The following is a 13,930-nucleotide window of genomic DNA, read 5'->3' as shown; positions in this document are numbered from 1 at the left end:
TTGCCGTATCGTACCTGGTCGCGCTTTACAACGTGCATGAATAATTATTAATAATAATAATAATTTCGGAAAATGCTTCCGGTTCGATATTGGACGGCTAGGATTAATCCTGCCGCTGATTAAATTTATAATTTCAAATTTTAGATTCCAAATTTCTTTAAATTTTAAGACTTAAATTTCAGTTTAAATTTCAAGTTATAAATTTTATATTTAAAACTTTAAATTTCAAATTTAAAATTAAAATTTAATAAGTAACTTAAAACAAAACTATAAAATTGAAATTTGAAATTTGAAATTTAAAATTTAAAATTTAAAATTTAAAATTTAAAATTTAAATTTTCAATTTTCAATTTTCAATTTTATAGTTTTGTTTTAAGTTTACTTATTAAATTTTAATTTTAAATTTTGAAATTTAANAATTGTAAAATTTATAAATTTTAAAATTTGTAATTTTTAATTTTAAATTACAAATTTTTAGTTTCAAATTTTTAATTGCAAATTTTAAATTCTATATTAAATTTTCAAATTTTAAATTTTAAATTTATATTTCAAATTCCAACTTTTAATTTCAAATTTTAAAAATAAAAATTTTAAATTCTAATATTTTTGTTTTAAGTTTGAAATTTTAAATTTTAAATATATATTAAAATTTTAAATTTTAAATTTTAAATCCTAAATTTTAAATGCTAAATTTTAATTTTTTATTTTTAATTTTAAAATTTAGGTTTTAAATTCAAATGTCAAATTTTAAATTCTGGTTTAGATTTTATATTCAAAATTTTAAACTTTTAGAGTCAAATTTAAATTTTTAAATTCACATCTTAAAATATAATTTAGCAAATAAAAATATTATTTGCAAATAGCAAAAAAATTTTGCCAACTAGTTTTATAAAATCATTTCTGAAAAATCACTTTCCTTCTCTCTACAAATTTTAAATAAATTTAATTTTTCAATTCAAAATCAATTCTGAACAAATTATTTTTTCGGACCCTAAACCAAACTACACATTAAGTCGAAAATTACTTTTGAACCCAAAATCACTTTCCAAAGGCTAGACCAAACACCCACACTCTCTTTCCTTTCTCTCTCTATGATGTCTCTTTCTCCTCCGCTTCCTCTCCCTTCTTCTCCTCCTCTACTCTTTTTCCTCCTGCTTCCTCTCCCTCCTTCTCCTCCTCCACCGATCTCGCATTATCACCGCGCTTCTCCCCGCTACCTCAATCACATTTCCACCACCACGCTTTTATCCGCCTACCTTGTCCCCCGTAGACAGAGCGACAAGTCCGTTTTGGATGAAGAGTTCGGCGGGGGAGACCGTGGTGGAGGGCATCAAACAATGATAGCAACGGCAGCAAGAATATCACAAGATCTGATGATGGCAAGAAGAAAGAGCACATCGGGACGGGGCACAGCAACTATGGAGCATATGGTGGAAGAAGCAAAGGGTCAAAAGATAGGCGCCATAGCATGATAGGATGTAGAAAACCATGGTGGAAGAAGCAAAGGGTCAAAAGATAGGCGCCATAGCATGATAGGATGTAGAAAACCGTTACTTAATCAATAGCTGCATTTCAACTATTACTTTTTTACATTTTAATTAATAATATGCACGTATTCGTTTTTTAATCTAGAATGAGAACTATACCTAAAAATGCAAGGAGAATCCATCAATAGAGAGAAAACTGTGAGCTCAGCTAGTTCTAGCTTTTATTATCTTATGTTAATGACTTCATTATTTTCTCATTTAAATTATCAAAGTTTCTGTAAATTATTGACGCTTATTGTCCATTTTTTAGTAAAAATATCAACTTTTACTATTGCACAAGATGCAACGTTACTTACTTTTACATTTCTTATTTATTCAATTCAGAAAATTTACTTCTTTCCTACAATAAAAAGAGTTAAGTAATTGATATAAGAGATCACAAGTTCGAAGCCTAATTGCTTTATATTTCTAACTAAGTTCATTTTTAAAAAGTAAACGACATGGATAATGTACTACGTTTCTCTCAAAAGAATAATCAAAGACATCGAAATTTGACGCTTTATCACTCAATTAACAAAACCCTATAATTAGATTCGCTAAAATAACTTAAATAGATATCAGTTATTAGTCAATTTGAGAAAGTTCCTACATTTTCACATTTTGGGAACTTGCAATGATCTTCTGTTCCACCAAAATTGCAGAACATCAGCTCAGCAGGTACCTCAGCATATGTTGAGCAGTACTATACTCATACATTCTACCTGTATTTACTTACATGCAGATAAGGAATGTTTCGATTAGAGTGATTTACAAGCAGTATAACTCAACTGGTAGAGTGGCAATCATGATAACCAGAGAGAGATAATAAAACATTCCGAAGATATTCACTTTACATGTCACTATTGCAAACAAGTATCCTAGCATGCAATGAGCAATTTCAAACATGAGTAATACCACCTGAAACCTCGACTCTTAGGTATAAGATCTACACTCCACTTAACCAAGGACTATTTTTTCCCTGCAAGCCTTATCGACTTTCTTTTTCTGATAATAAAAACTCTAAAAAGATTTTGTAAAGTCTCAGAAAGGAGAGGAATAAGAATTACACCTACATAAAGAGTGTACACGCAACATTTTTTTTTCAAGCATTGCATTGACATGAAGGTAGCACATCTGTTTCTTTACACTAAGCCAGAGAACCTGCTCATTAATCTTATAGAGCTTTCCACTAGTCAACCATACCAAACCACAATACTCAAAAGCACCAACTTTTGTAATTACAGATATACCTTTAACTTTAACAGCATAACAGTGATGATTCTGTTGACAATGACTAAGAAATAAAGCATTTACATCACCGGTTTAGACAAAGGCACTGTAAGAACACAAGAACAAATCACTAAACCTTGGAAGTTCTGATTCTCCCACTAAACCTTAGTTGACAGAACATTCTAGCAATCTAATGGAATTTTTAGTTAGCTGACAGAACATTCCGTCAAAAATGTTACAAAAAAATGTAGGATCGGGTAGTAGAATCAAACCTTGTCAAACCAAAGGTAGATATATAAAAAAAATACAGTAATGCTAGATAACAAAATCATGCTAAATTTCAGGATTTTATTTCAAATTGCACTATTGTAACTACACTTAAAAAAAATAAAAATAAATACAGTAACGTTAGAGAGCAAAATCACAAGTAAATTTCTGGATATTATTTCAAATTGCACTATTGTTCAGGTAAGGCTTATATTACGAAATCACAACAGCCAAGGTGTAAGAATCAAAGACAAGCATGCATCAACCAGAACAAAAGATTATTTAACATCTTTTAATATAAGCATCAACCACAGGCCAATTCGTAAAACAGTCAGAAAAGTCTAGACATTTATATTAAGAGAATATACCACTCTCACCCTCAAAAAGGTAAAAAGAAATGTAGTAAGTACATGTCAGAGGCTTAAGACGAACAGAAGTAATTACAACTTATTTTTCATGCTTTCAATATTTTTAAGAAGCAATTACCAGAACAATATAGTCGAAGATCCCGCAACAGATAATTATAATGGAAAACGCTCTTCAAACATTTTGTGTTCTTTTCTTTATTGTGATACAAATGTACTCACTTTTTCGAGAACCATAAAGCTGTCAAGAGGAAGATTGGAAAGCCAATCCTCATTTGTGCTGACTAACACTATCATACTTAGTATGAGCAAAAATTCCTGTTGGCATGTCATGTTCATGTTGTGTCAGGGTCTAGGTATAATAGTTATATAGCTTAACACAGACACAACACGAGATTAATCGTGTAAAAAGGCCCAAACACGAACATGACCAATTTACACAGGTAACACAAAATGGCATGATTACCAGCTAATATGAATATAATATGACAAAAACGGCAAGACAGAATAGGACACAAGTAATCTGTCAACAAAAACACAAAATGAATAACGAAATATTATTATTTTTTAACAAATAGAGATCATTAAACCATCGCACCCCAATTCCAACGACTAAATAAAAGAGATACCTTCTGGATATACCTGATTAGTTATGTAAAACTAGTTCAAACACTGGGAATACATGCCATGCTTGTGTTATATGTCAACATGACCTGTGACCAGACCAACTAATCGGGTTATTATCACGTCATTTTTCGGTTAACGTGTCAACCTGTAACATGGCACCATCGGTTTGTATCATAATTGAGTTAACATGACTGTGACCCCAACCTGTTGAAGGTAAATCCACACCCACTTATCTCATGTTGGGTTTGAGTTGTGCTTTTGTGCGGTGTCAACTATTGCCACCCCTTGTTCATTCATACTACTTAAGCATGGCTTCAAGTCTCATTTTCTTTAGTCATTGTTAAAACCCAATTTAATAATGCTGTTAACCAAATTAAAATCCCAAGCTAACTAGAAGTTCAGGTTCTACAAATTTTGCACAAGGACTTGACTAGTAATCATCTAAGAATTCAAATGATTGAGAAAACATTTCCAGGAAAACAACATGCTTTCTCAGTAGATAATATAGATTGAGCAATTAAGAGTGTCTACATAGAGACGGCATGCAAACAGAAAGGCAGTTTGCCAGAAAAATTTACATCACAGCTCCTCTCCTTGTGATTCCGCATGAAGAAAGGCGAAGCTGTGCTAAAATTTGGGCTAGCATTGAGAAAAATCCTACAGCTATTTCAATTGAAAAAGGAAGTGTGTTGTTCTTTTGTGTGTGTGTGGCTGGGGGGGGTGCTGGGATGGGGGTTGCCGGGGAGAGGAGAAGAAAGAACCTACTGAGAGAAGTAGCTTCTAGCTTAATGAGAAGACCACATGCAGCATAGCATCAAGAAGGGAAAAGCCCACACAAGATAAAAGCATGGAGAAGACTTTGTGCCATCTTGGTCTGATCAGGGGTTCCACATATGGTGACTTTCCCTACTGTTTCTCCAAGTTTTGCATCATGAACTGTGACCATAGCACCTGACATCTAAAAAAACAATAAGCGAGTCAGAGAAACCATGCTTTCTGCATTGAAGCTTTAACAGATTATTTCAAAGTTGGAATAAGGATTTTCTGCATATTAGTTCCTTGAATATGTTTATGCTCTGAGCTCTTGTAATTTACATATTCTTGTCATTTACATGGAAGCAGTGCCAATCATCCTCAGTTGTGCAGAATGGTTTTTCTATTAAATTTGTATAAACCAGGTTAACTAGTGAGTTACATATGGTATGTTTATCCCTTAAACCCACTTTTTTCTTTCAAGTATCTTCCTCCTGCTGTCCCAATTCCAACCGCTTGTCTCCTGTGTCTATCAAGTCTAATGTGCAATCAAATACATAGATGCTTGTGCACAGATAAAGCACACAGCATACAGCTCACACGTACAAAGAGACACAGATTTACACAAAAACATCAACGCACACATACAGATACCCCCCCACACAAACATATCTATATGCATACAGATTTTATATCTAGTTGCGTCTGAAACATATAATAAATGGTTGCTGGGAATTCTTGTAGATTAGATAGAAAAGAGAGATTACCTTCTTTATCTCAGCAAGGTCATTACCATTCTCCCCACAGACGAATCCCAGATACTGGCAAGGAACAATAACTTCCGTTTTTGTGCTTGTTTGCACATTTATCTGGCTTCCTCCACTGAAAAATGCTAACATATTAGGGGAAGGAACATGCACAACAATATTTTCAGGTAATTAGAAGCAATACCTTCCAAATGTTCCACCTCTGAAACCTTCTCCCATATCTGGAGTGCCTTTCAAGCTTCCGCCGCTAGGAACCTATCAAAAATAAGGCACTTTATTATCCATATGAAACTTAAGCATTTACTCCAGATGTTAAGTTAAAGGACTTCCAAACAATATCGATATAAGGACAAGGTATCTGTCAATAAAAGAGTATGTTGTTTATCAACCTTCTGACATTTTCAGACATGTCCCCACATACTTTTATCGATTTTCACGGTCATATCACATGAAAAAAAAAAATTATACAATAGAGTACCAAGAGTACTCTTCTTGAGTTAAAAGTATCTAAGCTAATTGATAAAAAATGGTGCTAGTAACATAAAGAGAGACCAAATTGAGTGGCTGAGAAATACAAGGCGAAACGACAACTGCATAGATTACAACAGGACCTAAGTATGAAGAAATTCTAGTCTAAAATATTAAATAAGAAATCCCAAATACATTAAAAGAGCTGGCAATTGATGTATGTAATACCACAGAACACATTATTATGGCAGACTTAGCAATTCCAAAATAACTCTACACCCTAATCATCCTCGCTAGATAATTGCCTGATGATATTCTAGGATTTCAACACCAAGGCCACACTAAATATTATGTCATGAGCTGTTTCATAATATGACTTAGGAAAGAAAATACACTATATATTTAATATCTAATTAAATCTAGTTTTGCTGTGTCCCAGAACAGCCAGCACTATAATAGCTTAAGAGGTCATTGTTAGAGCTCAAAAATTGAAAGCCAAACTTGTTGAAAATCCTAGGGCATGCATTGCCAAACTAGAGATTCCACAAATGTGCTGTTCAATTAGAGCTGTTAGAAGCAGCTCTAACAGTTTCTTCTTAAAGTTTCGCAACAGCTTAATGTTGTACCTTGAAGCAGAAGCTTAAAATTGGACCTTTTGCTTCCGGGGCCCAACAACTTTTTCAGTTTCCTGTTCCAGCCATAATCGGGAACTAATTGTTTGCCAAACACCCATCTTATTATTACTAAAAGTCAGGACAAATGTGCTGCAAACACTCAAGCATTTTGATGACATCCCATTAATTTTTGTTTGATTTGATTTGAATCATTTTCACAACATCTATTGGGGATTCCATAGAAACTAATGGTTCCATTAGCTTCATTTCAATACTTACTAACAAAACCCGCATTTTTTTTTATTGAGATAAAGGTAGCATGCTACCCACTTCGTTCATTTTTTAGAAATAAATTCAGCTGGAATGTGAAGCGATAGGGTTCGAACTTGGGACCTCAGGTATCGACTACCAAGCTCTTTGCCACTTGCACTAGGGTTTGACAGCTAAAAGTGAATAGAGCTGTAAAATTTGACGAAATAACCATCAAAAGTAACAACGTCCATTTATCAGATGAAATAAACTTAAAATCAAAACAAACAAAAGTTGAGGTATCAATTAAAAATAAGTGAAGCCTTAAGGGCCTATTTCAAAATGGCCTATGGGCTATGGTTGAGTGGGTCTCCATAGAGTATTGCCGAAAATATTTCAGCCCTAAGACTTTACTTAGTATGGAAACTTTCACTTGTCCAATCTGGCCATACTGGAAATCACAATCCAGAAGTGGAGATAAATTAGGGAGCAGGTGTTCTTCTATCACAGCATAAATCAGATTATGCATGGTTGTGTAAAATCTGATGGCTGGTCCATGCTTCAATACCAGAACAACATTGACAATTTAAATTCCATTTAGCTGTTTTAGGATGCATTGGAAGATTACATCACAGATAAACTAATAAAACAAGTCTTTACCTCAGGAGCCCATGATCTTGGTGAAGGACGATCGACAAAAGGACGAGATCCTGCAGTTTGGCTCCCATAGTAAAAGGGGATTTGATCTGCTGAATTAGAGATACCGATTGAAGGATCAGAACCAAGAGAGAGACCAGGTGTAGAATAACGCCCAGAAGGTGTTGGCTCTTGTCTTGATCTAGGTGAATACTGGTTAATGCCTGTCATTGAATCCATCCTTACGGGAATTATGTTCTCCCGAATCCTGCCAGTGATGCGAAGCAATGCATCGTGCACAGATTGGAAATTACCAGTTACCTACCAACAAGGTACAAAACGTTACTGCTCTTAAGTCTTAACAAGGTTCTTTTCAATGTTTACTTCTTGTTGAATTCACTGTTCTGATTTTGATAATGAAGCTTAGGTCTTGCAATTTGTGTGTTACACCATATTCAGAAGGCTAAAGTTTCAATTATATGGAAGCAGACAACAGCGGAAATTGCCCCCCCAAAAAAAAAGTATACCAAAGTGAAAATAACAGGGAGGAAATTAAGATGATCACTTAAAAAAGAAAACCACAAAAATTAGTGAGCTTAAAAAGAAAACCACATAATTAATGGACATCAAGTTTGGTAAGTGCTAACAAAGACGAAAAGCATCCTTGACAAGTATTCATTTTCGTGTTTCCACTAACAGAAAATAAAACACTGAAGCAGGACTATTCAGGATGAGAGAGGCAGATCACACTGGCTTCTCCTTACTTGGTCATATATTGTATGGTTCTCAGAGTTGAATATAGAGAAAATGAATCACATCCCCAAATAGTAAGTTGCCACTATAGGAGTTTCAGCAACATATTGTAATATATTAATGAAATCTTACTGCTTAGACAGCATGGTGATCCGTAGAAATTGAGCAACATCACCTCACAAAAATTTCAAACAGAAAAGGAAAGAGAAAATGCTTAGTCACTTAAAGTAAAAACATCACATAAATAATTCGTAAAGAACAGATGGAAAAGTACTAGTAGTTTTTTCAGTAGGTTTATGCCCTATTTCATTATAACATGTGAGAACAGTACAAGTAGAATTATAAGGCGCAGACAAATGACACTTTGCCACCCGTATACAAGCTTCTGAGGACAAAAGAAACGAAAAGTATTGATAGTTCAAAAGATTTCTGTACCTGGACAACTTCATCATTTGGTTGAGCACATTTTGGTATTTGTTCTTTAAAAAATATTCGAATACTAGCACCAGTCTCTTTTCTCATTTCTGCAATAATTGTACCACCTTTACCCATAAGACAACCAATCTGCTGTGCAGGAACAAGAAGCCTTGCAGAAACAGTCGGACCTTTGTCAATGCCTGCATCTGCAAGTCTAGTATGTACACGCATCACAGCATCTTGAGCTGGAGAATGTCTCATTTCAGAGTTCTACACAAATCAAGAACATCATACTATTAAGTGGTGATGTTGTATAAAACTAACCAAAAAAATCAATGGCTACAATAAGATGTACCATATCTCTTAAATTTGAAAAATTTTCACTCCAGCACACACCTCACGTGCAGATATAGTAATGATTTTCTCATCTGAATCCAGAACAGAATCAAGAACCTTGATAAGAGCACCAGTTTCATTTTGTAAAGCACGAACAACAGCACCTGCTTTCCCAATGATGCAACCAACTTTATCACTGGAGCACAACATTCTGAAGATAACATCCTCTTCAATTACCTTTCTATGCGAAACATTTGAGCTAGGTGGAAAGCTTCTTTGACCATAAGGGTTCATTGGCGCAGATTTTGTAAAGGCAAAGTTAGTTATGCTTGATCTAGGGTTTTCCTGAAGGCAACTTGAAACCGATAGCAGTGCTTTCTTTACAGAAGAGAAACTCCCAGAAATCTACGAAACATGCTTTTAATTAGTAAAACTTCGAATACAGCAAATGGAATGGACCAACTGTACAAACAGCGCCATCTATATTATGTAATATACTCAGAAAAGGATAGCTAGTAGTACGATAAAATTATCCATGAGAACATTAATGGACTGATAAATAATACATTCACCAACAGACATGCTGTTCACGATTATTATTCTAGAAAATTGTATGGCCGACCATCTCCACAGAACAAAGATGTTATTAAAAAAAATTGCAGCTTTAATTATTCCAATGACAGAGCAATTTCAGTAATTAAAAAAAGAAAACCAATCTTTCAGAAAATCATAGCTAGCAATCAAATTTCATTAGTTCTATTTTGCCAACAGAGGTCCTATAAGATGATAACTTTAATCACTAAAAGTTTAAAAGTTTAAACAGCATAACTTTTGATTAAACAACAAATTATACACACTTTTTATTCATTGGCAAATGGACCTGAAAGACCCATGGGTATATTGGCAAAAATGGACTTCAAAGACTATATACTGATGTGTTTAAATACAACCACTTTTCAAAGGTTCTTAAAGTGTATATATTAAGGTATGGCTTAATTACACTATATTACACTGTCCTTTACAGGTTTTTCACTTCCTACACTATACTATTTTTTCCGCCCCCAAAGGCACCACTCAACTATTCCTATTCCTCTTTTTCAACCCCCTACACTATAATCAACAAACCTATACTTTTATATAGAAGCTGTTCATAAATACTAGTTAAAAGTGGCAGAGCATATATTCAACTCATTTTGACATGACAAATAGCAAAATGCATATAAAAAATATAAGAATAATCAAAAATAACTTGATAGAAACTTTTAATAAGTCTATCATGGAGATTTATTTTATATCTTTTTCTACTATTTAACCAGTGTCTCACAATGAAGTTGTTAAATTTTGTCTAAAACAATAGATTTGTTAACAGTAATGTAAAGATTGGCGAGAAAAAAGTAATTTAGTGATATCTATGAGAAAAGAAAACAGTTCAAGGTAGAAAAGTAAAAAAAATCTAAATATAGCGTAAAGATTGATAAAATACAATAATACAATGGTGGCTTTGAAAAAAAAAGTATAATGTAGCGAATGAAAATAACACTAAAGTACAGTGTAATAGTGTGTAATTAAGCCTATTTAATTATGAACACTTTAATGAATACTAGTATGATGCAATTCAGAGGATTCTTAGAGTTCCTTGGTATATAAATACCGACTTCAAAGTGAATCATCTAATTAAAATTAGTGAGCTTAAGCAGTTGCCGAGGACCATTTAGTGAATTACAATCATGAATTAAGACATGACACATAACCATCTTGTAGTAATCCAAATATTCTATATCATAAGCATGAACTAGCATTTTCAATCCTAGGAGATATTCAAATAATTTTGTAGTATGCCGCATCTAAGTTCAAGATGGAATAGCAACGTGTTAAAAGGCATGCATGAAGTGGCAAGAGAAAATTAAGGCTGAAAAATATTATGTTTTACACTTTCCGAAACAAGATTAGCACTCATAAGTCCTCTGTGCATGTTCCTTACGGTGGCCACATATGAGGGGTTCCAGATGGAAGTTAATTTTTCACTCAAATGGGTTTATGCCCCGTCTTCAACCTCTGCTGATTCCTTTTCCTCCTAAACTAGCTCTTGCTCATTCTCAGAAAAAGACCAGTGTCCTCTGCCACTTTCTAATTATCTTTTATCTCTAAACTTGAACCCTCTCTCTAGCTATTCATAATTCCTAATGGTTTATCAACTTTGCAACCAAAAGAGCCAAAAATAGAAGGTAGTTACTTAAATACCGGAAAAATGAAAACTATTGCAAACCAAAAGAGCCAAAACTTCCATTATTTCTCTAAACCTGGACCTGAAACATTCCTTCGTTATTCTTCACCCATGTTTTCCCTTTCCTTCCCTTACCTGAATATTTGGATGCTTTTCGCTTAAAAGAACCTAAACTTTCATTTCTACAAGTTAATATTCCTTCGATAAATGGATTTCTTTTGCCTCTTTTGGCTAACCTAGAGCACATCTGATAGATTTAATTATTTGACTTATCTCATAAACAGCTTGGATGAAAATAACAATAGTTCCATTGCATTACCTAAGAAGTTCGACAACAATGAACAGAATAAGAAGTCTAGTAGCACAATCTCAAAATCCTCTGTCACTTTTTTTCTCTCTCCTCCTTAGCATGAGGTTTGGTACAATGTAAAACTACAAAACCATGGCAACTACGCATTCGATACATTCGATACATTCTCTCGATAACAACTAAAACTCTACAATAAGGCATCCACCATTGCTAGATAATGACAGCAAAGGCTAGCAACCAATCAATCACCTGTTTGTTCATTACAAAAACTAATCCCATATACAAATTTACCATACCTAGTATCTTCCAAATAATAGCATCCTCAAATTAGTGGCATGAATTAGCATGGAAGACGACAATGAGTAGATTGAGAAACTGACCTGGATAAGTTCATCACTGGGAGCAGCGCACAGAGGCAGGTGCTCCTTCCCGAAAACCCTAATCTGCGCCCCGCTCTCCAGCCTGATCTTCTCTACGATCTTCCCGCCTTTCCCGAGCACGCATCCTACCTGTCCGCCCGGCGCCAGGAGCCGGCAGACCACCAGCCGCTGCATCATCATCTCCTTCCCCTCCCCTCCTCCCCCGTCGCCACCGCCCATCCTTTCCTCCTCGCCCCGCGCGATCCTCTCGTAAACCCTAACCAGCGCCCGCTGCGCCGGGGACGCCTCGTGATCCGCGGTCGCTGCGGGATCCTTCCTCGGGTGGGACTCGCCGACGATGACGACGACGCGGTCGTCGCAGCGCGGGACGGGGTTGTCGACGCTGATCGCGGCGGCGCCGGCGCCGAGCTCGGCGAGGACGGAGCCGTCCTTGGCGACGACGCCGCCGAGGCGATCGGCGGGGCAGATGATTCGGAAAAGGGTTTCGGAGGCAGAGGCGGTTGGGAGCTGCGGCGCGGGGACGCGGAAGCCGCCGCCGCCGCCGCCGCCGGCGGCGGCCGTGGAGGAGGGGTGGGGGCGCTTGGATCCGGATGAGGAGGCGGAGGCGGAGGGGGTGGTCGGGGAGGGAGCGGAGTGGTCGGCGGCGGCGGCGGAGCCCTCCATGGCTTCGCTCGCCACACACTCTTCTACTTCGTGGTCCTCCTCTATATCAAGTAACTGCTCTATATCAATTAAATATCAATTAAATTTTATAAAATAGATTAATTAACTGCTCAATATCAAATAAAATTGAATCAATTAATTAATAAAAAATAAAAATCGAAAAAATATCAATTAAAAATAAATACATAATTATTCATAGCTCTATTTTAAAGTCACGTACAGTGAAGAAAATTTTATTTCAAAGTCTCCTATAATTATAGAGGATTCTCGATCTTAAATCATATAGTTTAATTTTTTATGAAAGATGTGATATGTAATAGTTAAGTATCTGTTTGAAAATCATTTATAGTGGAAGAGAGTTTTTCTATCTTAAATTATATGATGGAATTTTTTATGAAAGATGTGTTGTTATACATTTTTTAAGATAAAAATGTATGACGGCTACTTATTTTTAGATCATTTACGAATTAATCTCCTAAACTTTTTTTTTCATTTAGACGAAGAATACTAAATTAATTAATCTGTAAAATAATAGAAGTAGATAAGATATCGATTTAAAAAAAGGTGTATTTCAAAATTGCCTACACTTGAGGGGGTCTCTCCATCTCTTTCTGATGGGCCGAGAGTCTGAAAGGAATAGATAGAGTTGGGGTGGGACTGAGTGGGAGACAGCGAGGACCCCTTAGGGCAAGCACAAAGGACCTGCCGCTAGTGGCGTCGGCGGCAGGCCATCTCGACTGGCCGCCCGTGCGTGAGAGAGAAAACGTCAAGAGGGTTATTTATTTTTGAAAACATGTACGATATGGCATAGCGAGCGAGACGAATGAATTTTCAAAAAAATTAAAATAATTAAAAAATAGAGAAATTTTTTTGGTAAAAATAATGACAAATATTTTATATTTTAACCGTCGGATTAGATTTAATAGTGTTGATTAACTATAATTTTATAATTTATAGAAAAAAATTAAATTCTACTGCTGGAAGTAACTTATTTCAAAAAAGATGGATTAGATTAATTGAAATGGAGTGGAATGAATGACATTTTTGGCAAAAAAAAATGTAAAAACTCACTCTTTTGTAAATAGTATAGATAATAGAGTGTAATTTTTTTTGAATTCGTATGATTATTGTATTGTTCGAATTTTAAAATGCAAATAGTTTTAAATCTACAAAATTCTTTTGTTGTTTCGATTTTTAATTTTATTTTACAAACCGAGTATACAGCATTTTCCCAATATGTGCACTTTAAATCATAGATAATTTTTTTCTGAATCTATGCATTTTTTTTAAATCTTCTTCTTAATATATTTTAGGAAAAACTTCAAATACCCCCTTGTGGTTTTAC

General features: G+C 35.0%; 1 protein-coding gene across 1 annotated transcript; it reads right to left on the bottom strand.

Moving 5' to 3' along the window:
* On the bottom strand, window positions 4,473–13,226 carry LOC109711725 (KH domain-containing protein HEN4-like). Its single transcript, XM_020234918.1, has 8 exons — window positions 13,171–13,226; window positions 11,923–12,639; window positions 9,069–9,413; window positions 8,691–8,942; window positions 7,527–7,823; window positions 5,720–5,790; window positions 5,536–5,650; window positions 4,473–4,973 (listed from the first exon to the last, which is right to left on the bottom strand). The coding sequence occupies exons 2-8, from the start codon at window positions 12,583–12,585 to the stop codon at window positions 4,830–4,832; spliced, it is 1,887 nt and encodes a 628-aa protein (XP_020090507.1). The 5' UTR covers window positions 12,586–12,639; window positions 13,171–13,226; the 3' UTR covers window positions 4,473–4,829.

This window comes from Ananas comosus, linkage group 6, assembly GCF_001540865.1.
Source record: "Ananas comosus cultivar F153 linkage group 6, ASM154086v1, whole genome shotgun sequence".
Lineage (NCBI taxonomy): Eukaryota > Viridiplantae > Streptophyta > Magnoliopsida > Poales > Bromeliaceae > Ananas > Ananas comosus.
Note: the sequence above shows the minus strand (reverse complement) of the source record. Positions and strands in the feature narration are given on the sequence as shown.